The sequence below is a fragment of the Gracilinanus agilis genome, chromosome 2, assembly GCF_016433145.1.
Source record: "Gracilinanus agilis isolate LMUSP501 chromosome 2, AgileGrace, whole genome shotgun sequence".
In the NCBI taxonomy this organism is placed as follows: Eukaryota; Metazoa; Chordata; class Mammalia; order Didelphimorphia; family Didelphidae; genus Gracilinanus; species Gracilinanus agilis.
In genome coordinates, this window is record NC_058131.1 from 190032729 (window position 1) to 190059282 (window position 26554).

Genomic DNA, 26554 nt, shown 5'->3' on the forward strand with positions numbered 1-26554 from the left:
AACCTAACAAGAGTATCTGACAAATAGTAAATAGTTAATAAATAAGGTTATTTCCAAATTTTGAACTGAATTTAATATATTCACATTTCTTTCTTTAAGTTGTCAAAAAGTCAACATATTTCTTAGGTAGTTATTTGGTGTCCTGTAACCTATTAGATACCACAGAAAATATGGAACATCTAAAGTAGAACTTATTCTTTTCTCCTCAACCCATCCCTCTCCCTGACATCCTTATTTCAGTTGAGGGTACTATCATTCTTCTTGGCCCCAAGTTTCTTGATGTACAAGTCATCCTTGTCTCTTTCTTTTCCCTTACTCCCAAGACTAATTTGCCAGATCTTACTGTTTTCATATTCTCAACATATCTTACACATTCCCCCTTCTTTCTTACAGATTTCCCTGTTCTTTACTCACACCACAAACTCCCTGGTCAAGAATCTCATCACCATTCCTTGTGAATTCCTGTCTTAGCCTCTTCTCTGGTCTCTCTGAATGTATACTAACCCTTTTTCAAGCTCATCTACATACAGATTCATAATTGATATCCCCCCCAAAAAAAAAGATAATACCAAGTTATTCTTTGGGTCAAGGAACTTTATTAACTCTCTATTGACTGGGACCAAATACAAAGTCCCTATTTGTCATTTAAAGCCTTTTATAGTCTGGTGCCAACCTTCCTTTCCAGGGTACATAAATGCTACTCTTCATAATACACACTATGTTAGAACCCAACTAACTTTCTTAATCATCCCCACATAGAACATCTCCTGCATCTTTTTCTTATTCAGGTTTGTCATTCTCATTGAGACTGTGATCCCTTTACCTCTTGGAATTCCAAAGTCCTCTTGGACTTCAGTTTAAATGTCATTTCCTTTAAGATACCTTCCCTTTTTTTACTCAGACATTAGAGACCTCAAATCACTGTGTATGTATTTTTTAAACATTTATTAATATTCATTTTTAACATGGTTACATGATTCATGCTCCTACTTTCCCCTTCACCCCCTGCACTCCCCCCACCCATGGCCAATGCACATTTCCACTAGTTTTGTCATGTGTCCTTGATCAAGACCTATTTCCAAATTGTTGGTAGTTGCATTGGTGTGGTAGTTTCGAGTCCACACCCTCAATCATGTCCACCCCGACCCATGCATTCAAGATGTTGTTTTTCTTATATGTTTCCTCTCCTGCAGTCCTTCCTCTGAATGTGGGTAGCATCTTTACCATAGATCCCTCAGAATTGTCCTGGGTCATTGTATTACTGCTGGTACAGAGGTCCATTACATTCAATTTTACCACAGTATATCAGTCTCTGTGTACAATGTTCTTCTGGCTCTGCTCCTTTCGCTCTGCATCAGTTCCTGGAGGTATCTCCAGTTCGCCTGGAACTCCTCCAGTTTATTATTCCTTTTAGCACAATAGTATTCCATCACCCGCATATACCACAGTTTGTATATAATATGTATTTTTAAATTTTTGAACATGTTGAATCTCCCTAGTAAGATGTAAACTCCTTGGACAGAGACCATTAATGGTTTGTTTGTTTTTTTTGCCCAGGACCAGGAAAATGCCTGTAATATACAAGGAGCTTAATAATTGTTTATTGCTTGTTTGGAGAATAGGAATATGAAGATTGAGCAGAGTTTATTGGAAAGAACACTGGATTTTAAGCCAAAACCTCAGTTGATGCTGGATTTGTACATATTACTTTAATGTCACTTGTCTCAGAAGCTATTGTCCTTTCCTACAGCATCTTACTATAATTGGAGAGAGAATGTATAAAGTAGATGCCTCCAACAATTCATATGAGAGAGTGAACACCTAGACTATATAAATAGTTATAGAGATGGAAAAGATGGAAACAGGGCAAAGGATGAATTGATTGAGCTTAGTGGATAAATATGGAGAAATGTTTGAGAGTAGGTTTGAAAAAGACTTCCAAAAACACCAATGACAAAAATGAGGGAACACAAAAGAGTGAGTCTGGGAAGGAAGATAATGAGTTAGTTGAATGTTGTAGATTTGTATAGGAGGGAGCTTTTTGTCTTTTTCCCCTCACTGTTTATATACTTAAAATACAGAAATTCATTCCTTATTTTCAGAGATTCCAAAAGAGTAATCTTTTTTTTTTTCTAGTCACAATGATTGTCATGTGGGATTTGGACCATTGTCCTTGTGTTAGGTAGGTTACAGGATGAATGTTTCAGGGGAAAGCAGAGAGAACTAGTTGGCATTTACAAGTCACAATTAAACTGATGGATGGGAGTCACTCACTCAGAAGTATTTGGAAAAGAGTGAAATATTGAAAATGAGATCTGTTATTCTTTCCTCTTGTTACTAAAGCAGACCAACAGTGGCATGGTAGTTGCTGTCACTTCTCAGAAATTGATGAGTAAGCTGTACTGCTTTAGCTTTCACATTATGTCATATGGTTTAACAATTATTTATTATTTATTTGTTGCAAAACAATAACACTAATAACACATGAATGATGAACACAAGAATAAATCTAGGCACAGTTGGTAATCCTTTGATATAGTATACAGTATTGAATTTAAAGTTGTCAAAGTGATCTTATAAATACCTAACTTTTTCTTTCAAAATTTCCGTGGTAAAGACAAGAGTGAGAATAACTTTAGTCATCCTCATTTAAGTCTTATGGAAAATAAAGAAGGGGAAACAGTAGAGGAAGGGAGAGAAAATATTTCTTTTAATATAGAAATACTAAAACTTATCCTTCACTTTTTATTATGCCCTCCCAGCTTCCAGTTCTGCCAAAAGGGACTCAGGTGTCTATTGACACCTTTAAAATAATCTTTACCCCTCAGTGGGATAGCCCTGATCTCTGCCTGCTCTCTGAATTTAGTACCTAATTTTGGCTTCGGCCTTCTCCTTTAGGCCAGTAGCCTATAGTCTTCTTGATATCATAAACTGTGCAGAAATAAAGATGCAGAAATTACAATAGATGCTAAACACTCTATGTCCAGGTTTCTTGACCTAGTGAATAACTTACCCACTTCCTACTCATTCCTTTCAAAGGCTAGGAAACCAAGGAAGGCAATAAATATAAAATGAAAAGAACAATGGATAGAGGTCATTAGATCTGAAGTAGTTTGCAAAAAAACAAATAACAAATAGTTAAATTTTATGACACCCCCCTTCCTCTTCTCTTTTCCCCTCTTTATTTCCCATAACTCTTAAGTGAGAATGACTCCTGACTTCTATCTGTTTCTCCAGTCCTGGATCTACTAGTATATTAACTCAGGCAAATCATTTGGCTTTTTGGGATCTGTTTCCTTATCTGTAATATGAGGGACTAGGACTAGATAATTTCTAAATTTCATTCCAACACTAAAATTTTATTATTTTCACTTTTGAAGCTGGTTAGTTTCTAACCAGATTAAGGTGGAGGGTAAGATCCACCCCAAGATAGCTGCCACAAAAAAAAGTGAAATTTAGGACTTTCCCATTTGCCCAAATGTCTGATGACCTTATCTTTATAGATGGATTTTGAATCTAATCCTCATAGCATATTTTTTGTTTCTTAACTGTAACACGGTCCATAAATTCCATTGTATCCCAATAAATTAAGTCTATATGATTAATATCTTGAATTCATTTGCCTTTTGCTGAAATGGACATAGCATTTATATGGTTTCACCTGTATCAGTTACATGCAGTGTGAGACAGTGAGGAAAAAGTGCTGGCCAGAGGATTTGTATTCATATCTTAGCTTTGACACTCTCTATGTAATAGTGAGTAAGCCACTTATCAATTCTAGGCTTCAATTTTCTTCAATTCTGAAATATAAGGAGTTGGACTAGATGATTTCAGAGGACCCTATGATTTTTTCTGAATTAAACATTTTGGCATGTTGGTCAGTTCCTGGTAGTCACTGTAGATGTATCTGTGAATTTAATTCCATTTACATGACATAACCAAGTGAACTCTTTTATGTTGTTGTTGCTCAGTTGTTCAATCATATCCAACTCTCTATAACATCATAGACCATAGCATCGTAAGTCCTCCAATACTCCAATATCTCCAGAAGTCTGTCCAAGCTCATGTTCTTTGTTCCATGACACTACCTATCTGTCTCTTTCTCTGCCATCCTCTTCTTTTGCCTTCAATCTTTCCCACATCAGAGTCTTTTCCAATCAGTACTGTGTTCTAATTATTTGGCCAAAGTATTTAAGCTTCATGTTTAGTATTTACCTTCCAAGAATAGTCTAAATAATTTTCTTTTTGTTTTGATGGATTTGATCTTCTTGTAGTCCCAGAGACTCTCAAAAGACTTCTCTGATGCCACAATTTGAAAGTGTTGATTATTCAATGCTCAGTTATCCTTATAATCCAACTCTCCCAGCCATACATTGCTGCTGGAAAAAACATACCTTTGACTATATGGACCTTGACAACAAGGTGATATCTCTGCTTTTTAGTATGCTATCCAGATTTGTTATAGCTTTCTTTCCAAGGAGCAAGTGTTTTTTGGTTGTTGTTATTGTTATTTATTTTTTTGTAATTTCATGGCTACAGTCACCATCTGCAGTAATCTTTGAGCCCAAGAATAGAAAATCCTACACTGCTTCCATTTCTTCTCCCTCTATTTGCTAGGAAAGGATGAACCCAATTGCCATAATCTCAGTTTTTCTCTTGTTTATTTTTAATGTTAAACTTCAAGCCAGCTTTTGCATTTTCCTCTTTTTTCCCGGTATCAAGAGACTTCTTAAATCTTTTGCACTGTCTGTATATTTTGCATATTTGAGATTATTGATATTTCTCCTGGCAACATTAATTCTGGATTTTGATTCATCCATCCAGGCATTTTACATGATGTATTCCACATGTATGTTAAATAAATAAGGTGATAATATTCAGCATTATAATACTTCTTGTCTAATCTTGAGCCAATACTTGTTCCCTGTTCACTTCTAACTGCTAACCTATATATAGGTTCTTCAGAAGACAAATAAGATGTTCTGGTATTCCCATACTTACTATATTTTATTGTCATCCATGTAGTCAAAGGCCTTAGTGTAGTAAATGAAGCAGAAGTAGATGTTTTTTCTGGTAGTGCCTTGTTTTCTCTCTAATCCAGAAAATGTTAGCTATTTGGAGACTTATTCCTCTGTCTTTTTGAAAACTAACCTACTCTTCTGATAATTCTCAGTTCACATATTGTTGAAACCTGTGTTCTTCAGAACTCTTTTATGCATATTGGAAGAAACAAGTGTTTATATCTATCATAATTGGTTTCCATATCCTTATTGACAAAAAAGAATTTTAGCTGGCATTTATGTATTTTATAAAGTACCTCTTATTATAGTACCTAATTATCTGATAGAACAACTAAATTATTTTAAGTTAAAGTTATAACAATTAAAAAGAAAAATAAATTTTATAAGGTAATAGAATTTCAAGCTGTGTTTACAATGTTATAGACAAAGAAGATGTGAAAAATTGTCATATGTTTTACCTAATTGGATAATTAAGTCAAAGACAAATAAACAGTATAGTTTCTTATCATTATTTAAATTTTTCTTGGTGGAGATAATAATTGTTAGCATTTCTATAGTGCTTTTGAGATTGTAAAGCACATTACAAATGCTATCTCATTTTATCCTCACAAAAACCTTGTGAGGCAGATGCTATTATTTTACACATTTTAAAATCGAGAAAGCTGAGCACAAAGCACAATGCTTGGCACATAGTAGACACTTAATAAATGTTAATTGCTTAATCAAATAACTTGCCAAGGATCACAAAGCTAATATCAGAGACACGTTTCGAACTTAGCCCTTCCTTATTCTAATTTGAACACTCTATCTACGGAACTGTCTGACTACCTGAAGTTGTCAGAGTTTAAGACAACTCTGAAAGAGAAATAGCATTTTGTGGGAGATAGTGAGGACACATTATGTGTACAGCTATCATTTATGCCTTAGTCTAATAATAGCTAGTATTTATATAGCATTTGCTACATGTGAGATACTGTGCTAAGAGCTTAATTAGTAATTTCTTATTTATTTTTTCACAACAATCCTGAGAAGCAGGTATGATTATTATCGCCATTTCACAGTTTAGGAAACTGAGTAATTTGTCCATAGCCACACAGCTAAAAAGTGTCTAAGGTTAAATTTCAACTCATATCTTCTTGACTCAAACTTCAAGCTATACCCACTATACTCCAATCCTCAGGGTGTTCTCTATAACATGCAGCTGGTATTCAGAGATATTTTTCCAGAAACTGGCATTTGAGCATATGGAAGGATTTTGGAGAAGTAATCAAGTCTGTACGAAGAAAACATGTTGATACAATATTTAATAATTATTTTTTGACATTTTGTGATCCATGTTCTCTCCCTCCCAACCCAACAAAAAAGGTAGCCTTTAAAAAAAAAAAAAAAGGTAAACTTGCTAGAAGTATATTAGTAGAGAAACATACACTTAAAACTTAAAGAACACATGATGAAGACAATCCATGTTCCCTAGTGTTGCAGGGCCCTCAAGTAATTTCTCTTCCTGTAGTGTGCTTGTGCTGTTCCACTGAGCACTCCATCTCTGATAGACATATTTCTCTGTTGCACTCCCTTGGCCTATTCCCTAATGGCTACAGTGTCTCTTAATGAGTGACTCTTACCTTCTCCCACTTGCAGAGATTAGGAGTGATTCCCTTTCAAGAATTGAGTTTTTCTTCCATAGATGACTGATTTCTTAATTGCTAGAGTTAATACTCTTCAGAACTATCTCCTGACAGACTCCTTAAAGAGAGTGATGATTTTAAGAGTCTTCTCAAGTATAATGGCTAATCCTGTAGCTACCCAATGATAAACTTAATAGAACATTTTCTAACTCATAAAAGGAGAACAAATATTAACTACTTCACACCACTTTGTCTCCATCTCTTGCTCCATACAGTCTAAAATTACATCAATTCTTCATAATCTATATTACATTAATTTTTTGCCCTCTATAAAAGATTCCCTGATCCCCCAGTTCCCTGACTGATTTCCCGATCAATCCCTACCACCAGTCCCCACATCTACACTAACTATAAATTTCCTTTGTGGTGATTATTGAGGTTAGAAGGTACATATAGGCAATATAAAATAAGTAGATAACAAAATTGGAGATGTATAGATTTTCCAATTTTTTTAAATTTTTTGTCACTTTTGGGTACCAATCCATCTTTCTGGCTCCTCAGCTCTATAGATCCTTAAGATTAAAAGTGTTCTGAACACTTCAGTCCCAGAGAAAGTTCTCCTGTGTTATTTTTAGAGGCAAAGAAGAAGACTTGATGGCATGAGGTCATTCCTGACAGCTTTTTTCGTGTCAAAAAAAAGAATGTTCTACTATTTGGATTATGGCCAAGCTCTCTCTAGGCTTAGAGTATAGAATGGATATTAAAAGATTGAACAATTCCAGCTTGAAAATCTCATATGTTTAGAATGAGAGGCAATTGCAAGAATGACTCCTGGGCAGTGTAAACTTTTCTATGATTTCAGGTTACTCATTTGATGAATACCGAACTCTCCACTGAAAAGTTAATAATAAGGCTAATTATTTGACTTTAATGCTGACCTTGAGTAATCTTTTAGATGGTTTCACCTTGTAACCAAGAGAACAACTTCACCTTTGAGAAATCATTCTCAGAGTGTTCAATGCCTAGTATTTTGTCACATGTATGATCACACTGATATGAGGAGTAGCTTTATCATTCTTACCTTTGTAGGTCCATAAATCCTCCATAAAGCATTTGCACAATCCAATGGAAAGACATTTTTTTTTTCTAGTAAAGTGGTTCTTGACCTGGGGTTCACAAACTCTATATAGACTTTAAGAAGTACATAAATTTGGGTTGAAAAAATGCATGTTTCAAAAATATAATTGGTTTCCTTTGAAACCTCTGTATTTTCTATGCATTTAAAACTGAAAGGGGGGGATGGCAGCTAGTTAGCTCAGTGGATTGAGAGCCAGGTCTAGAGATGGGAGGTCCTAGGTTCAAATCTGGCCTCAGACACTTACCAGCTATGTGACCCTGGGCAAATCACTTAATCCCCATTCCCTAGCCCTTACCACTCTTCTGCCTTGGAACCCATACACAGTATTGATTTGAAGACGGAAGTTAAGGGTTGAAAAAACAACAACTGAGAAGGGTTCCAAAGGTTTTGACAGGCTTCCATAGGCGACAGAGATACAAAACAGTAATTTAAGTATTACTGCCATAATTTATTAACATTTCATAGCTAGATACTAGTAGAGCATATAGGTTATTTATCAGTTATCCCTTGGTCTCATTGCATTACCTGCCCAACTATTTTTCTGATAATAGTTTTTCTTGATCATGTCTTTTTACTACTTATACAAGTCAATATTTGTAATCTGAGTTACATACCAACCATGATCTTGTTTTTTTTTTAAATTAGTGTTTCAACAAGTAAAAAAAATCACAATATGACAGAGAAAATAATGCAAGCTGAATATGAGGGGGAGGCAATAGTCATCAAATTAAATCAAAGGAGTTAAGGAAATTATTTCAAAAGCTGGTACATGTATACTAGAGAATATATTCTTCAGGAGATGGTTTTTAAAAAATATCACTTCTTGATTGACAGAAATTGTGTTTAAAAAATAGATCAGTTGAATGCTATAGAAAATAAACTATGGATAAACTTTGCAGCTTTTGTGAATCAAAGATAAATAAATAAATGCGTGAGGCAAAGAATGAGCAGTATCTTGCTTTCAGCTCTTTTCTGAAGAGTTGCAAAGCAGATAGTTTTAAAATTAGTTATTTATATAATTTTATTGTTTGCTGTGGTGAAATTACTTAATTCTTTACACATGACCATATTCCTTCATTCATCAATTACCCAAAATTTTTTAAAAATTTAATAAAATAAGAAAAGCGAGAACAAATCTCTATAAACATCTGAGGATTTTTAGTTCTTCATGACAAGATATATTAGATATTCATAAATTATAATATTTTTCCTCCTTAATTATGTTTTCAAAAATCACCTGGACATGAAAATACATTCTGAAGGGCTACTTAGATTATTGAAAAACTCAAATCATTATAATCCTCATTGTTCAGTCTAGGCAAATGAAATGGATTAAGTCTGAAGCAGGTTCTTTTTATGCTTAAGTGCTTCATTGTAGAGATAAGAATTAGACCAAATACTTGGAAGTTAAAATTGTTATATCCTCTTATATTGGCCTTTTTAAAACTTTGATCAGGTAAAGAAGTTGCTTCTTTAAAATATTATGACTGCATAATTAAAAAGAAAAAACACACAGAAATAACCTTCCATCATTGTGGACATTTAAATATTTATAACCAGGAATATTTTTATTAATGGCATATCTATTCTTTATTTGTTTCAAAAACTGGAACATTGGAAAGAGGACATGAATCTTTGCTACCAAACTAAGAAAGCACTTTTAAGTCATTTTAAAATAATTACATTTTTTACTCCATGTAAAATAAGATTTGGTGCATATTTATTACTTTTCAAGACCTTTTTTTTTTCAACAAAATAGAAAATATAGAAATGTAAATTGGGAACTTACAGTCTAAAGACCCAATGTAGAAAATGCAGTCTTTTATTTCTATTGATTTAAAGTTTTTGAAAAATCAGAAGTCATCAGACTGAATGACTTAAATTATATCAATTTAAATTAAAGATAATTCCTATGTCACTTGAGAAGATAATCTTGAGTAGGTTTAAGTGTAAATTATCTAATATGTTTCAGGATTCACCCAGCTTATCCTACCACAGGAAATAAAATTCTTTTCTTAAAAAAAAATCTTGCCATTTTATATCTCAAGGTATATTGCCATGTGAATATGTTTGAGAAAAATCCAGTTCTAATCTGTTCTATTAATGAACAGAATCACAGAATCTGAAAGCTGGAAGGTCTTTAGATGCCTTATAATTGAATACATAAATAAATAGATATCTTCTGTGTAACGTGTCCAACAAATGCCTATTCAGCCTTCCCTTTAATAGCCCTACGGAGCAGACAGCCACCACTTTTTGAGAAAGCTCATTCTATTTTTAAGTGGTTTGAACCACTAGGAAACCTAATTCCATATATCCCCCCACATGACAGGAATTCAAATACATCAATATTATTTTCATATTGTTCCTAAGTATTCTTTACTTCATGCTTAACACTGCTCACTCCTTCCATCAATCTTCATTTGGTGTTGGCTTCAATCCCAGTCACCATTTTGTTGCCTTCCTTGAGAAATGCTATTAGTACCCTTCCAGATATAAGACCTCACATATTGAGTATGTTATTCAACATCTAATCTGACCAAGGCTGAAAATCCCTCCTATTATCTTTCTTTTTGTGGTCATTGAGTCTGTCAATTCAATCTAAGATTGTATTAATTCCTTGCCATGTTATAATTTTTATTCATATTGTTTTTTTGGTCCATTAAAATCTCCATGTCTTTTTTACATGAAGAGTTATCTACTGACATTTCCTGTATCTTGTAAGGTTATTGATGATTGCAACTTTTATATCAGGGCTTAGTAAGCTCTTTCAAAAGCTGCCTATGCTCTCAACTCTATCTAAATCTCCAAGACCATAACAGGTACAGCAATCAAACTGATAAACCATCTTGGCAGATGGACTAAACCAGGTTAAGGATAACCAACAGATCTCAAGGCCATCAGTGAATTGGAGGTTGGCTAGCCCAATCATGTGAAGACTTTTCTCAGTGAAATGGGCAGATTAAAACATTTTGTTCTACTAGCAATGAAGGCAGAGCTATAGAACCCTTAGAACTTGGTCATACATCAAAGATGCCAAGTCATCCTGACTTTTCTCTTGCTAATGGCCTTTATGATGCTGGGAGAGAGAGCTAGGTTGATGACTTTATGTAACTCAACCTCATTTAAATCCAGTTGATGCCTAAGTCAAAGTATTATTCTGTGATGTCATTGATCCTTTTAGAGAATGAAGGACAGACAACTAAAACAAACTTGTACGGTTATTTTTTTTAATGGCACGAAGGGCTTTACTTTTATCTGTATTAAGTATGATCTATTTACATACTTGCCAGCATCTTTTGGGATCTTGGTTCTGAGCTCTAAGATGTTATCTGTCGTTCACATATTTGTGTCAGCTGTACAGCTTATAAGCATACTCTATATGCCTATAGTCAAGTCAGTGAATAAAATTTTAAGTCTCCTGATATCAAGAATTTATCCTTAGAATATTCCATCAGAGACGACCCTTCGAGCTTTCATGAGTCTATTAATGATTTTTCTTTAGGTCTAGTCTTTTAGCCTATTCTAAATCCTACTGACTTGAGTATAACACATCTCTCAAATATGTCCACAAGTCAAGCATTGCTAGAAACCTTTAGATCTACCCCTGAAACCTGGCCATTATTTGTCTACTGTCTTTCCTAACCTATCAAATGCAATTATTATATGGAAAAAAAGAAATAAAAGTTAGTGTAGTATGACTAATTACTTTCCTTGGGTTTATTTATGTAGGCTCTGCTATTGTATAAGTCAGTATAACTTAATATTACCCTGTCTTCATTGAAAATCAATTAAATTACAACAGGGAAGGGAAACGAAAAGGAATAATAATTTATTAAGCATTTATTATACAGCAGGCTCTTTATTAAGTACTTTAAAAAATATCATCTCCTTTGCTTCTCACAATAATTCTGTGATATGAGATTTACTACCATCTCCGTTTTACATTTGAAGAAACTAAAGCAAAAAGAGTTGAAGTGCTTTATTCCTCCTACTTATAGAATTATATAACTAATTAAGTATTTGAAACTGGATTTTAATTTAGATCTTCCTAACTCCAAGCTCAGCACTGTATCCATTGTACTATCTAGCTGCCTTTCATTTCAAGTGCCCTTTTGTAAAAAGATTTGGCAATATGGACACTGTAACAACATATATATGAAAATTCCTTCCTTCTTCTTCCACTGTAGTTCAGTAATAACTCTTTGCTACATATCAAATTATATCATATCATATAATCATTATTAAACAGTTTACATGTTTTTACAGCAAACCTGCAAAGTAGTTAGTACATGCTTTGTTAACTTGTGAATGTGGACAAGTCATTTACTCTTGAAGTAGGTATCTACAATACTTTCAAATCCCCAAATTCTGAGATTTTCTTTTAGCTCAGTGTAAAAATTTTATGTTACCCATGACATTTTGAGGAAAAGATTCTAGCTCTATTATTAGCTGAGAAAACCGAAGAAATAAACACATTCTTGGTTGTTCCATTTGCTTGTAAACCTTCTGATAATTTAAAGAAAAATGTTCCAGATAATTATATTGTGGAGGACTACAAGCATGCCACTATTTATAGAATTCATAATCTTGGGGAAGAATTTTGAACAGAAAACAAAATTTTCCTGATGACATCAAGGACATAGTTGTTTCCTGGAGGGAAAAAAGATAATAGAACTACATCCTATGAAAAAGACAGCTGGTTGCAGAAAGAATGATTGACAGATCACTAATAACTTGGTTTAAAAAGAAAGAACATCTGCGTGACAAGCTGTGGTTTAAAAAAAAAGGTACATTTTGGATTAAGTAGTATGAGCAATAGTAAGGAGACAGATGTTTCTCTACAAAATTGCAACCCAAATAAAATTGAGAAATATGCCTATATTTGCATATCTCTATTTCTTTTTTTAAACAACCAAAAGGGGGGGTGGGGGGAAACCTAGCCCAAACTGATTTACACACACACACACGCACGCATGCACACACACACACACACACACACACACACACACACACACATATCCTTATAGCTCATGGCATTCATTGGCTAAGGTGGTACATTATGGAAGTAGAGTTGTAGTTATAGTGTACTGTACTTAGGCTCAAAAAGACCTTAGTTCAAATACATCTTCATACCTTGGTAGTTAGCTAACTGGACAAGCAACTTAACCTGACTGTGCCTCATTTTCTTCATTTGAAATATAAGGGAGTTGGATTCAATGGCCTGTAATGTCCTTTCTATTTCTCAATCTATAAACCTTCTGAATATATATATCCTATATATAAATATCCTATAAATATATCCTATATATATCCTATAAACCTTCTGAATATATATATCCTATAAATAATATCCTATAAACTTTCTGAATGATTTTATAAACATGAGTGAATAAAATTTACTTTTAACTTTATTTATTCATATATTTATGCTTCTAAATGACTTCATGAGGCTTCCATGTTTAAATAAATAATTATACAAGGGATATCGAGGCTGTTTTATGAGCCACATATAAAAATATCATCATACTCACACTTTGTCAATCTCTTGAGAAGCGAACGTCACTCTCAGTGGGGAGTTACATTACTTAAGAATTCTTATTTCTCAGAAATAGGAATTATTTATATTGGGAAAGAAAACACAGATTCCCACTCCTCTAAAAAAAAATAAGAAAAAAGTAAAAAAAAATTAGGTTTTAATCTTCATAGATTCTTTCAACTCTTTCTCTGGAGATGGATAGCATTTTTCATCATAAGTCATTCATATATTTCTTTGTATTTCTGAAGACAGCTTAGTCATTTATTGTTGATCATCATATAATATTGCTGATACTTTGTACAGTTCTGATTCTGCTCACTTCACTTTCTGTTAGGTTATGTAAATCTTTCCAAGATTTTCTGAAAGCATCATGCTCATTATTTCTTATAACATAATAGTATTCCATCACAATCATATACCATAACTTCCCTTCAATTTCTACTTCTTTATTGCCACAAAAAAACTGATATCTTTTTAGATAGTTTCCTTTTTTTATTTCTTTGGGATACAGATCTATTAGTGGTTTTGTTGATTTAAGGGAGCTATGCACAGTTTTATAGCTCATAAGGCATAGATCCAAATTGCTTTCCAGAATGGTTGGATCAGTTCAAAAATCCAAAAGTATATTAGTGTCCCACTTTTCCCATATGCCCTTCAATATTTGCTATTCTGAGAAATTCAAAAACTATGGATTTTCATATTCTTAGAGCTTGAAGAAACTTTAAATATTGCTTATTCTAACTCCCCAACATAAATTCTAAATAACCGATTGTTGGGATGTTGATATGGGGATTCCCATTTAGTTTATTCTCCAAGGTCCTTTTGAATTCCAAGATCTTGTGAATCTTCAGTGCCCTGAACAGCATCTTGCATTTCAAGCTCAGTAAAGCTTAGGTGAGCCATACATAGGGCTTTGTGAATATCAGCAACATTAATATAAAGAGAAAAACAACATAGCTGAGCTAGACTGTCACCACTGCTGTTTATTATCCATGACCACAAGTAAATTAATTCCCTTGTCTGGGTCTCAGTTTTCCTACTTGAGTTTGATTGAGAAATTTGCGGTTAGTTGCTTTGAGCAAAGTATGGAAAGATTCTTTTTTTATTATTTAGTATAAATTAAATATATAATATTAAAAAATTTGAAATTGAGGAGCCTAATAAATAAGCTAATCCAACTCCTTTCATCTTATGGATGAGGCAACTGAGGCACTGAGAGGTTGCGAAATAACAGAAACCACATAGGTAGTATCAGAGATAGAATTTGAACCTATACTTTCTGACTCTAGAGTCAGTGTTTTCTCTACTGTACCATTTATCACTGTACTTGGTCCTTAGATTTACACACACACACACACACACACACACACACACACACACACACACAAACATACTCACACATACAAACATACACAAACTTTTGAGAGTCTTTGTCCTCAAGACAACATATTCCTTTGGTTTAAACCAGGCTTCTGGCCTAAGTCATAGGAATTTTAGGACTATGAACCTTGTACTTAACCTTTTTCTGTGTTTGTATCTGGAAATTGAGTATTTTAATTTAAATACATTAATTAAAAATAGTTCTCATTCATATGTATATGGATATTTATATATTTAGGCTGTCGTTATATATCTTGAATCATAATTGCATTCACTTAAAAATTATAGTGAGGGATAGTTAGTGAATTAAAAACAACTGAGGTAACCATCAGACTGGTTAACATGATAAAAAATGAAAATCACAAATGCTGGAGATGATGTAAAAATATCAGGACACTAATACATTGCTAGTGGACCTACTAACTGATACAACTATTCTAGAGAGCAATCTGCAACCAAAGTGCCATAAAACTGCATGAAGACTGATCCACTCTTGAGTCATTATTCCAAAGAGATTAAAGATAGGGGGGCAAAAAAAACTACCTATACAAAAATATTTAAAGCAGCTCTTCTTGTGGTGGCAAAGAACTAGAAACTGAAGAGATGTCTATAAGTAGGGAATGGCTGAATAAGTTGTGGTATATGAAATACTACTATGCCATAAGAAATGACAAAGAAGATGATCACAAAAAAAAAAACCTGGAAAAATTCATATGAAGTGATTCTGAATGAAATGAGAAGAATCAGGAGAACATTCTACACAGTAACAACAATAATGTATGATAATCAACTGTAAATGGCTTTATTATCAACAAGGAAAATATTTAGGACAATTTCAAGAGACTCATGAGAAAAATAGTTATCCACTGCCATAGAAGGAAAAGATGGAGTCCAAATGCAAATTAAAACATTCCATTCTTTACTTTATTTCCTTCATGAATTTTTATCTAGTGTAACTAATATGTGTCTTTTACAACATGATGTATGTGGAAATGTATTACATGATAATATATATATATATATATATATATATACAACCAATATTGCTTTTCTGGGGATGGAGTAATGGGGGAGGGAGAGAAAGAGCATGACTACAAAATAGAAAAAAGGAATATTAAGAAATTTTATCACTGTAATCTAGAAAAAAAATAAAATGCTTTTTTTAAAAAAACAGGCCATTCTCAGACCTATACATGTTATCTTTTCCTAGCATTCCGATTAATATATATGACTTCTCCAATTGCCTTACATGTAAAGTAATAACTTTGGAAATTGATTTTCATTTTGGCGGGCATGAAAATGATATGTTTCATGACTTTGGAGAAATTTTCTAACAAGTTGATATCCCAACAGGCATCCTTGATGGTCTCCTGGAAATAGGAATATACTTTCAAAAACAATGAAAAGAAAATAGAGCAAATAGCCCATGCAAGACCTACACCAAGTTTTAAATTCTACTTTTTTAAATTGTCAAAATTTACATCCTGAAGTAGGGGAGAAATATGTGAAAGTATAAGACTGTCTTCTGAGATGGCCTACGAAATATTGCTTCACATAAAAACAATATACAGCTTTAGATGCAGGCAAGCCTAAATCTTCTTTTCAGTCATCTATTTCTTTGTGTTTAACAGCTTAGATTCTCTCACTCATTATAATGATTTATTTATTGAATTTCTGTTGTGGAAGGAATTGCTCAACTCAGAGCCCTGTATCAAAAAGAATATGGCATGTGGCTATTTTAGGGACCTTAACACTTCCACAGGGAAAGAGCTATATTCTTTTTCTCCAAAGTCGTGAGATCTCTGAAGGGAAGGAGTGAGGACAATAAACTCTGAGATCAAAGCTGGTACTTACATTCAGTCCCTGTTTAGGACTAAGTGGAGAAAAAGCATCAGTACCTTTAGTTCACACTTCTGGATGTAAGTTCCTGGAAAACAAAAACAAAGATGGGGTAATGTGAGATCAAAGTGGGAAAGACAGTATTGACTGGTTGGGAGAATTTCTAAATAAGTCACTGACAGATAATGTGCTGACATAAACTAATTTACCAGCTGGTGGCTACCAACTAAAATTGGTTTAGCAAATGATTATGTAAAATTCAGGAGAGAAAAATAATCTGTAAGAAACTAAAGTAGTAAATAACAAATTTATTGGTTTATAAGTTATCAGAAATGTATGGAAAATGCTTTAGGAATAGAATGGAAAGATTATATTTCCTTTTAATAATTACTCAAAAGAAAATACCATTTATTTCTCGATCCCTTCACTCTTTTACATAATCTCCATTTTTTTCTATACATAGTATAGGTTATTTATATTTTGCACTTGGTAATATCTTTGGAGTAATGAAATGAATTATACATATCAAACCTAGAGAATGTGTTCACATCCCAGTTATAAATAACCAAGAGCAAGTCATATCAACTTTATAAGTCTCTGCCACACATAAAAATTAAAGGATATGAATTGTATAATTGCTGAGGTTGCCTTTAGCTTCAAGTTCTATGATCTTACTTCTTTCTATTGACACCATGTATTCCATTTTGTCTTGTTTTTTGTTTTTGTTTTGTTTTTCTTCCTTGAAGGTTTTGATCTAGTAAAATGTGAAGATCCAGGAATTCCAAATTATGGCTATAAAATCCGGGATGAAGGGCATTTTACTGACACTATTGTTCAGTACAGCTGTAATCCTGGGTATGCGATGCATGGCAGTAGCACCATGACCTGCCTGAGTGGAGACCGAAGAGTGTGGGACAAGCCCTTGCCTTCTTGCATTGGTAATATTGAATTGGTCATAAAGAGATAGCTGTGCAATACTGCCAACCTCTAATTCTAGTCACAAATGCATTTAGTCATGCCTCAGAACTTTTGGAGAGATCTCTTTTTCTTTTCTGCTGGGAAAATAATCTGGCTAAAATGAAACCATTTCATATAAGATTTGGGAGGTATTTTGTTATTTTTTTTTTTAGTTTTATTCACATTGCAGATTTTTTCAAATATGGCAATAATACTTTCTAAAAATATTGTATTGAGAAGTTTAATACCCACTTTGGGATGGGGGAAACTTTTATTTAAATCATTACATTATTTTCATCCCTTCTAACTTCATATCAGAAATCGATACTTTCTCAGTTGGTAATATGAAGAGGCTTCAGGGAATGATGAGGATAAGGAAATAGAGAAGGAATTCTTAAAAGAATCTAAAATGGTAAAAATCATGTTTTTATTTCTTCCCTTAAAATGTTAATCAATGTAGAAAATATGAAACAGGGCAGTCTTATTGAAAATAGAATTGCATATTGGTATTTTTTGTTATTGTTTTCTCAGCTGAATGTGGTGGGCGAATCCATGCTGCCACATCAGGACGAATTTTGTCTCCAGGCTACCCAGCACCTTATGATAATAATCTTCATTGCACATGGATCATAGAGGCAGACCCAGGGAAAACCATCAGGTAATCATTTTACTTTGTTTTATGCTTTTTTGGGAGAATCTGTGTTTTTGTGCTATGCAGAAAGAAAAAAAGGGGGGGAGGGTCACAAAACAGAACATTAGACAATTATCCTTCAGCTGTGGACAATAATTCTTAAACAATCCAGGACTGCCTACAATGGGATTATTGTATTTCTCTGCAGCTCAGCTTCTCATTTGGACGTACTTTTGGTAATCTTGGATTAAAATGTATTTAGTAGACATACCTAGAACATATATCTGCAGGTATATTAAAATAATAATACAAAAGTAATCCAACCTGAGCTGAAAATAAAAAGAAAATAATTAAAATATAAAATTGTGATAAAAAAGAACAAAGTAGTTATCCTATTTCTATTGAAAATCTGAGTTAATTCCAGTGAATTTTTTTTTACTTCATGAAAAAATTCCAAACAAAACCTTAAGTAATTCATATTAATTCCTCTCAGAATTGTTTTAAAGTTTAAAGTTCAATATGAAAGTGAACTATTTTTATGATAGTCTCCAAGTGAATGATAAAAAAAAATCAATAAGGGGAAAATGGAATGAATTCCAAGTTCATCACTCTTTTCTCTGATGAATTTCACCTTCCCAGACACTCGATTTCTTTTAAGGGAATTTTTAAATAATGGTAAAAATGCCAATATACTCTATTTGGAATCAGATCATTATAATCTGAATCTAATTCTTAGCATCTTTCTGACCTCATCCAACTCATTTTCCATTTCTGACCCTCTGTATCTTCCCCTGTCATATAAGCTGGCTAGACTACATATCACTAAGATGCCTCCTAGTTCTAAATCTAACTGTCAATTTTTAACCCTTCAGAAGAAAAACTCTTTCAATATCTAGCAATCTAGGAACAGTAAGGTGGTGCAGTAAATAGAGTGCTAGGTCTGAAACCAGGAAGATATGAGTTCAAATTTGACCTGCGACACCTGCTAGCTGTGTACTTTATAAGTCACTTAACTTTTGTTTGTCTCAGTTTCCTCATCTATAAAAATGAGGATAACATCCTAGGGTTATTGTAGGATCAAGTGAAATAATCACTGTAAAGGGCTTGGCCAGGTAACAGGAGATATAAGAAGGTTAATATAAATGTTAAACTATTATTATTATTATATAAGTAGTAATTGATGTTATAAAAATGCATTGTAACTATGTAAACAAAGCAATTTTTATTATTGTACAATAACCTGTGAATAAAAATAAAGCTATTAAAGATTAAATCTACACTAAGCCACTGGGGACATATTGTATTATGCTCACTTTCTAATGGGGCTAGTTATTAAAAAAACTATATTTAATCTCTTAAGTAACGTAAAAATCCTGATAATTTATGTTATTTTATTGTTAAAATATTATATACTTTATATAGGCATGTAAAATACATGTAGGGTTATGACTAAAGTGTAAACAAAATAAATAACCATGAATTTGAATTTATCTAAGGATTCTATTATAAAGCAGAGATAGATTTCTTCATTCATATTTGATTTTTTGAAGAAGAAAAGGACTCCACATAAACATAGATTTGAAGAAGTCACTAAAACAGTATTTCCAACACAGATTTAGAAAAAAATATTTTCTTTCATTAACCTGTAAGTGGGTTATATTACAAGTTACATTTCTAACTAAAATAAAACAAAATGAACTCTTTCAGTTCTCAAACTAAATTCATTGTCTGATTTCCCAATTCTTGGAGCCATACATTTTAATCTTGTTCTCTTCACTATCAGTAAGAAAAGCAAATTAAATAAAGAAGATTGGCAAAAGTACCCCGACATGACAACGGAATTGTTTATTGCCATAACACAAATCTGTGCTAGAAAGTTTAGTACTTAGAGAAACTATTGTTGATCCCTGACTCATAACAGAAAAGTCAGAACCCATGACTTAGAGGAGAGGAGTCAAGAGTCTAATCAACATATATCTCCAACTCAGAATAAATAAATCAGAGGAGTCAGAATCTATAAAGTGAATTATGTCTTTGATATGGACCAGGGATGTGTGCATACAAACACTGTAATTTCCAGATGCCCAATTCACATTGCATCACAGGGACTGAATACTTAAAAAAAAAAAAAAAGCTGAATACTATAAAGAGGAGGGAAAATGGGGGTATACAAAGCAAAGAGCTGGGTAAATAACATAGGATTGAGTAAAAAATGAGGGCTCATTGTTGGAGTTCAGGAGTAAGACACTGGCCCAGAATTTTGGACAGCAATTTTGATATCTTTGAAGGATCAGGCCAAACTCCCTTACTTTCTCAAGCAGTTTCCAAGGCCAGCAAAAAATTATATGAATCATGAAAAGATCAATGATTAGCAGGAGAGATAGATTTCCAAACTTAACCCATTACATATTAGTTGAATACTGAACTAATTTCAGAAACAAAGAGCCATGATTTATGTACTTATAGAAAGCAAGTAGGAGCAAAATATTAGTCCTCAGTTCAGGTCCGTGATAAGTCAGTCTAAATTCTCTTCTAAAAACCAAAGTTCTGTTAAGAGAGTATTAGGATTAAGTTCATTTCCACACTGTCATGAATCAAATTGTGGGGAATCTCAACAATGGGACCCATAGGATAAAACCAATGGAATAATAGTATTGCGTGAAGCACAATTAGGAATTCTGTGGTAGAATTCAGTGTAATTTGTCTTTCTACATTTTTTTATTCTTTCTTGTTTATCTTTCTATCATGCCTTTTTTGATAGCATTCTTATCTTTCTTATTTTTCTTTCTTGCCTTTCTCTTGCTTTTCTTGTCCTTTTAAAAAAAAAGTTCTTGAAATTTTAGAATATTCTCTACTATCAAATTATTGACCACCTGAACTGTTGGGTACATGACCAAAAAGGAATGGAGCTTTTGACAGTTTTTCATGTAGCCTCGTTCCTTACAAGTATTCACTAATTTCTCATAGGTTTTAGTACTTTTGGCTATTGTTTATTTTCTTGATTTCTCATGCAAGGTTATTAAAAGTGCTTTATTTCTTTAATGTAAAAACAAACAAACATTGTTATAGGCAATTCAGGCTTCAAGGAAGTTTGTAATTTAAACTCATACACTAGAAAGTAGTCACTTGATTTGGATTTAATTGAGTTTAATCACAAGAAGTTAGAGTAAATTTAGCCACATTAAGAGTTATATGTAGACATTTCTGTAGAGGACCTAACATGTTTCATTGCTGAACACAGCTATAATTTGTATAATAAAGATAATGGTAACAAACATCTTTCAACAAGCAGTGATGAAGGCTGTGTTTTACATAAATTTTATGTGTATGTTGTTCCCTAGTTTTAATTGCTTTTCTGTAAGTGTAATTGTCTGGAAAACTATCTTTAAGAGTACCTCTTTTCTTTAATCTTATCCAAGAAAATGTATGTGGTTTAAACAATGGACTCTATGTAAAGTCAAAAGACTATTTCAAAGTAGCAATTATAATAGTATTTATATAGCACTTTAAGGTTTACAAAAAACTTTACATTCATCATACCATTTGATCCTTAAAACAATCAGTCTTATGAGGTATTATTATCACTATTTCACAATCAAGGGAACTGAAGTTCAGGAACAATAAATAATTTGTCACAAAGCTAATAAATATCTGAGGCAGGACTCATACTAAAATCTTCCATACTCCGAGTTCAGTGTTCTGTTCTCTGTGCCCATCTTCAGAAATATAATTATATACCTCTCGATATATTAAGTTCATAGGATTTAGAACTGGAAGTAAATGTAAAGATCATCTAACCCAACCTTCTCATTTTTGTAGAGAAGGAAACTGAGGCCCTGAAGGCAAAAAGATGTATTCAAGAGTGTATGGGAAACAAGGGGTAGAGCCAGAATATCAGGCAAGGTCCTCTGTCCTCAATTGCAATATTCTACATTACATCACCCTGACTATTCTGATACCATTACTTGGCTTCAGGAAAATGATGAAGGAAGTGAACTCTGCCTTTGAGGTTTTTTTAGATTTTTACTTTTTCGTCCTTTAAACCATTCAAAGAAGCATTAACAATCCATCACGTCTCTCAGGATTTAAGGTTATAACTGTTTCTCTACCAATGGAAGAAAGTTTATGAACTTTCAAACCCATAATGTCTAGTTTTTGTCCTTTCTTCCTCCCTACCTCACACCTCCCATTACCAACATCCCATATTCTCCAAGAACTTGGCTTTGTAACAAGTCAGATATTTTGTTCTGGAATGAAGCTGTCCATTTATTTCAACTACAGCTGTTGTCTGCAGGATATGTCACAACCTTTATATTTATAGCTCTGCCTTGCCAACTCTTAATTAGTTCCATGTTTTCTCTCTCTGAATGAGGCATTCCATTTCCATTTTATTCATATAACTATGCAATAATCAATTAATTGTTAACATAGGTTTTTTTAATTTTGAGGTTACATTAACTATTTTGAAAACTGCCCATTTTGTGGAAGAAATATGTCATAATTTATATTTTTCTATTTTTTTCAAGTATTCTACAGAGATAGAATTATATTAAAAGAAATGTCACATTTTATGAAGGTTATAGCATATTTTACTTCAAAATATAGCACATGTAAACAGCAAAATATATGCTGTAAACATAGAAACTGAAAGTATGATTTAATGTTTCAGAATATGCATCATGTTGCTAATTCAGCTGCATTACTATATATACATAACATAATAAATGAAATCATTAGAAACCAGAAAATTCCCAAACCATATTTTTTCTTTGCTGTTATGTTAGCTAAACTCTTTTATATGTTCATGCCATAGCCCTAAGGGCTACAGATCAGGGATAAAAATCAGTTGCTGCATCTGAATTTTTTGCTTCTTGAGGCATAACAACTCTTAAACTACCTTCAGGCAATCAAATTTAAACATGTGAAATTGTTATAGTAAAGGATGTTTGGGATGTAACAAATGTTCCCCTATGTCGGTATTTCAAACATTATACTTATTTGGTATCTTAAGTGAATTAATAGAAATACAATAGCTGATATCATATTGATAGAAAATGTATTTCTAACTGGGAAATTACCTTAGCCCTAATTTTCTCATGTTATATATGCTACCATCTAGTGGGGAAATGAAAAAAAACCACTGTTGGCATACTGATAGCCGTTTTTCCTAATCTACCATTTCTTCATCTCAATGAGAAACTTTTCTTTAATCTGTGCTGTGGCATAGTCATGCTTTGGAGTGTCCAGTTCTGAAAGATGGAGTTTTTATATCTAAGTGGAGGTTGTTTTCTGTTCAGTTTATAACCCATGAATGTTTTAAGATTTTTCCTCTTCTTTTGCAGTCTCCATTTCATTGTTTTTGATACTGAAATGGCTCATGACATCCTCAAGGTTTGGGATGGTCCAATAGATAGCAACATTTTCCTGAAAGAATGGAGTGGGTCTGCTCTGCCTGAGGACATCCATAGCACCTTCAACTCACTGACTCTTCAGTTTGACAGTGATTTTTTCATCAGCAAGTCAGGATTTTCCATTCAGTTCTCAAGTACGTGGAACTTTCATTTTTCTTTGAATCTAAATTTACACTGGGAGGAAAAAAGGCTTCTCTTCTTCCTTCCTTCCTTCTCTCCTCTATTTTCTGTTTTTTTCTTTCCTTCTTTCTTTCTCCCTCTCTTTCTTTTTTCTTCCTTCCTTCCTTCCTTCCTCAAACTCTCTCTTTCTTTCTTTCTCTCTCTCTTTCTCTCTCATTCTTTCTCTCTCTCATTCTTTCTTTTTCCTTCTTTCTTTCTTCCTTCCTTCCTTTCTTCCTTTCTTTCCTTTTTCTTTCTTCTTTCATCTAACACAGAGAATGTCCTGAGAACAAGTAATTTGAGTTTTTAAAAAATTAGGTTTACATGATAAATTTTAATGATACCTATAATTCACCCAATAATTATAAGAACATGAATATTATTGTTAATTTGTGGGCATCAGAATTCATATCTGAATCCCTGGCCCCAGATTAGAATTTCGTACTAAGCAAAAATGGTTAAATATTAAAGATTTGCCATCATCACTTTCTTCTATTCTTAGCCTGCCCAAATTACAAGTCATTCCCAGGTACTATTTCATTATATCAGGGTTGTATTCTCTGATTTAAAACTCTGATGCTACTCTTTGATAGTCAAAAAAGAGTTATAATTTTCTTCATTTTGCCCACTAAGATTCATATTCAGTCTCTCATTGGTTATGATTTCAAGATAAGAATCATGAATAACAATAAATTATTAAAAAAGTAAGATATAATTTACATTTCAAAGGTGAGTTTCTAATAATTACTCAAATGGTGGGAATTTCAGAAGGATAAAGTAAATAATTTTCCTTTAATATCTTTCAAAAGATATTGTTTTTACAATGCTGCTATCAAGTTTCTTCAAATTTCAGATCTGATCATGTCACTTTCCCTACTCATTAAATTCCAGTATCACCTTATCACCCTAGAATCAAAAATAAAGCCCTCCATTCAATGGTCAAAGCTTTTAAGATTATAGTCTCCATTACCTTTCTAGTCTTCTTATGCCCTACTACCTCCTCACAGACTCTGTGGTCTAGGGCCACTCAACCCCCTGCTATTTCTCTAACAAGTCACTCTATTTCCCAGCTTGGGCTATTTTCTGTGTCTCCTTTTCCATGCCTGGAATTCATTCCCTCCTCATCTCAATCTGCTATTATCCTTGACTTCAAGTCTAAGCTAAAATCCTGTCTCCTACATGAAGCCATTCTTGTCCTCCTTAATTCTAGTGCCTTCCCTCTACTAATTATCTCCAGTTTATTCTGTATATATCATGTTTGTACATAGTTGTTTAGATGTTATCTCCCTCTTTATAGTATAAGTTCCTTGAGAAAGTCCATAACAAAAGTATGTTGTCTGATTGAATGAGAGTCAGGAAGACCTGAATTTAAAATTCTACCTCAGATACTCACTAGCTATGTAACCTAGCCTCATTTTCTTCATCTAAAAAAAGGGGATAATAATATATATTTCATCAGGCTTTTATGAGGCCCAGATGACAAAGAATATGTAAAACACTTTGCAAACCCTAAGTAACTATTTAAATTCTGGCTATTATTAACTATCACACAACCAATTCTTATTTAATATCAAATGGAATTTAAATTTACACCTGGTCTAAATCTGGCAAGTGAGCTGTATTTGTGATAATATAAGGAACTTACCCTCAGCTCTTAAGGTTCATGATGCTTAGGAAGATAAAAATAAAATTTAGGTGATATCTTCCATATCTGTACCTTTTGTGTTTGTAGAGTTAAATAAAAAGACTATGTGGGGAAATAGAAGAAAATCTCTCCCTGAAGCTTTCCTTTATTCTCTATCAAACTTGGTATTATGTCCAGTTAAAGCAAACGCTTACCTTAACTTAGTGAATGACACATAAAGAAGCCAGCAATTATATTTTCCTACTTATTTATATGACCAGTAAGGAAAGTTTTAAAATTCCTATATATACCTACAAAAGAAGCTGCTGATATTTGGACAGATATGTTAGTAAAGAAGTCAGGTCAATCTTTTGAAAAGATATACCTTTTATTTCCCATTTCTGGTATGGGGGTGCAACTGATATTTTCTGTGATAAAAGCTCAGGAGCTGGCATTCCTACTTGTTCCGTTATTTTCAGTTGTATTTTACTCTTCTTGACCTCATTTGGGGTTTTTTTGGCAAAGATATTGGAGTGGTTTGACATTTCCTCCTCTAGTTCATTTTACAGATGAGGAAACAAAGGCAAAGAAGTTAAATGACTTTCCCAGGGTCAAGCCCTCTCACTTAGATACATTCTACTGAATATCAAGAGCCACTAAGGGAAACTTCAACAAGCCTTTGTGATACTCAGAAAGCTGTTGTCTTTATCCCCTAGCTCTGTCCCTTTCTGTCCTATCTATTGGGACAGGTTCTCCCTTTGTGGCATGCTTTCCTTGGACTCTAAGCACAAGAGATTTGTATCATGAAATTGACCACATAAATATGACTTTAGTTTATTTAATCATACTCATAGAACAAAAGGAAATTATACACGTACATATATACGTATATATCTACAATGTTTGGATATGTAAATAAAAATATGCATATGCTCTAAGGGGGAGATGACATTTAAATAACTATGCAAAGAAGATATGTGTGTATATGTATATATGATAAATGAGATAATCAATAGAGGGAAAGTATCAGAATTAAGGAGTATAAAGAAAGACTTGTATATATGTGTATACATATGCATGTGTGTGTGTGTGTATATATATATATATATATATATATATATGTATAAACTATTGTGAGTTCCAAAACACAATTTCTTAGTTACTTAAACAAGGCTGTTCTCTTTCTCTCCCTCTGTTGCTTTGTCTGTGTTTCTCTCTTTCTCTGTCTCC

General features: G+C 33.1%; 1 protein-coding gene across 1 annotated transcript in view; it reads left to right on the forward strand.

Moving 5' to 3' along the window:
- Positions 1 to 26554, forward strand: part of CSMD1 (CUB and Sushi multiple domains 1) — a 2120031-nt gene that overhangs the window by 1636087 nt on the left and 457390 nt on the right. Inside the window, exons 25-27 of the mRNA XM_044659558.1 lie at positions 17289 to 17480; positions 18031 to 18157; positions 23473 to 23675. Coding sequence (XP_044515493.1) covers positions 17289 to 17480; positions 18031 to 18157; positions 23473 to 23675 — 522 coding nt within the window. The remainder of the gene's footprint in view (positions 1 to 17288; positions 17481 to 18030; positions 18158 to 23472; positions 23676 to 26554) is intronic.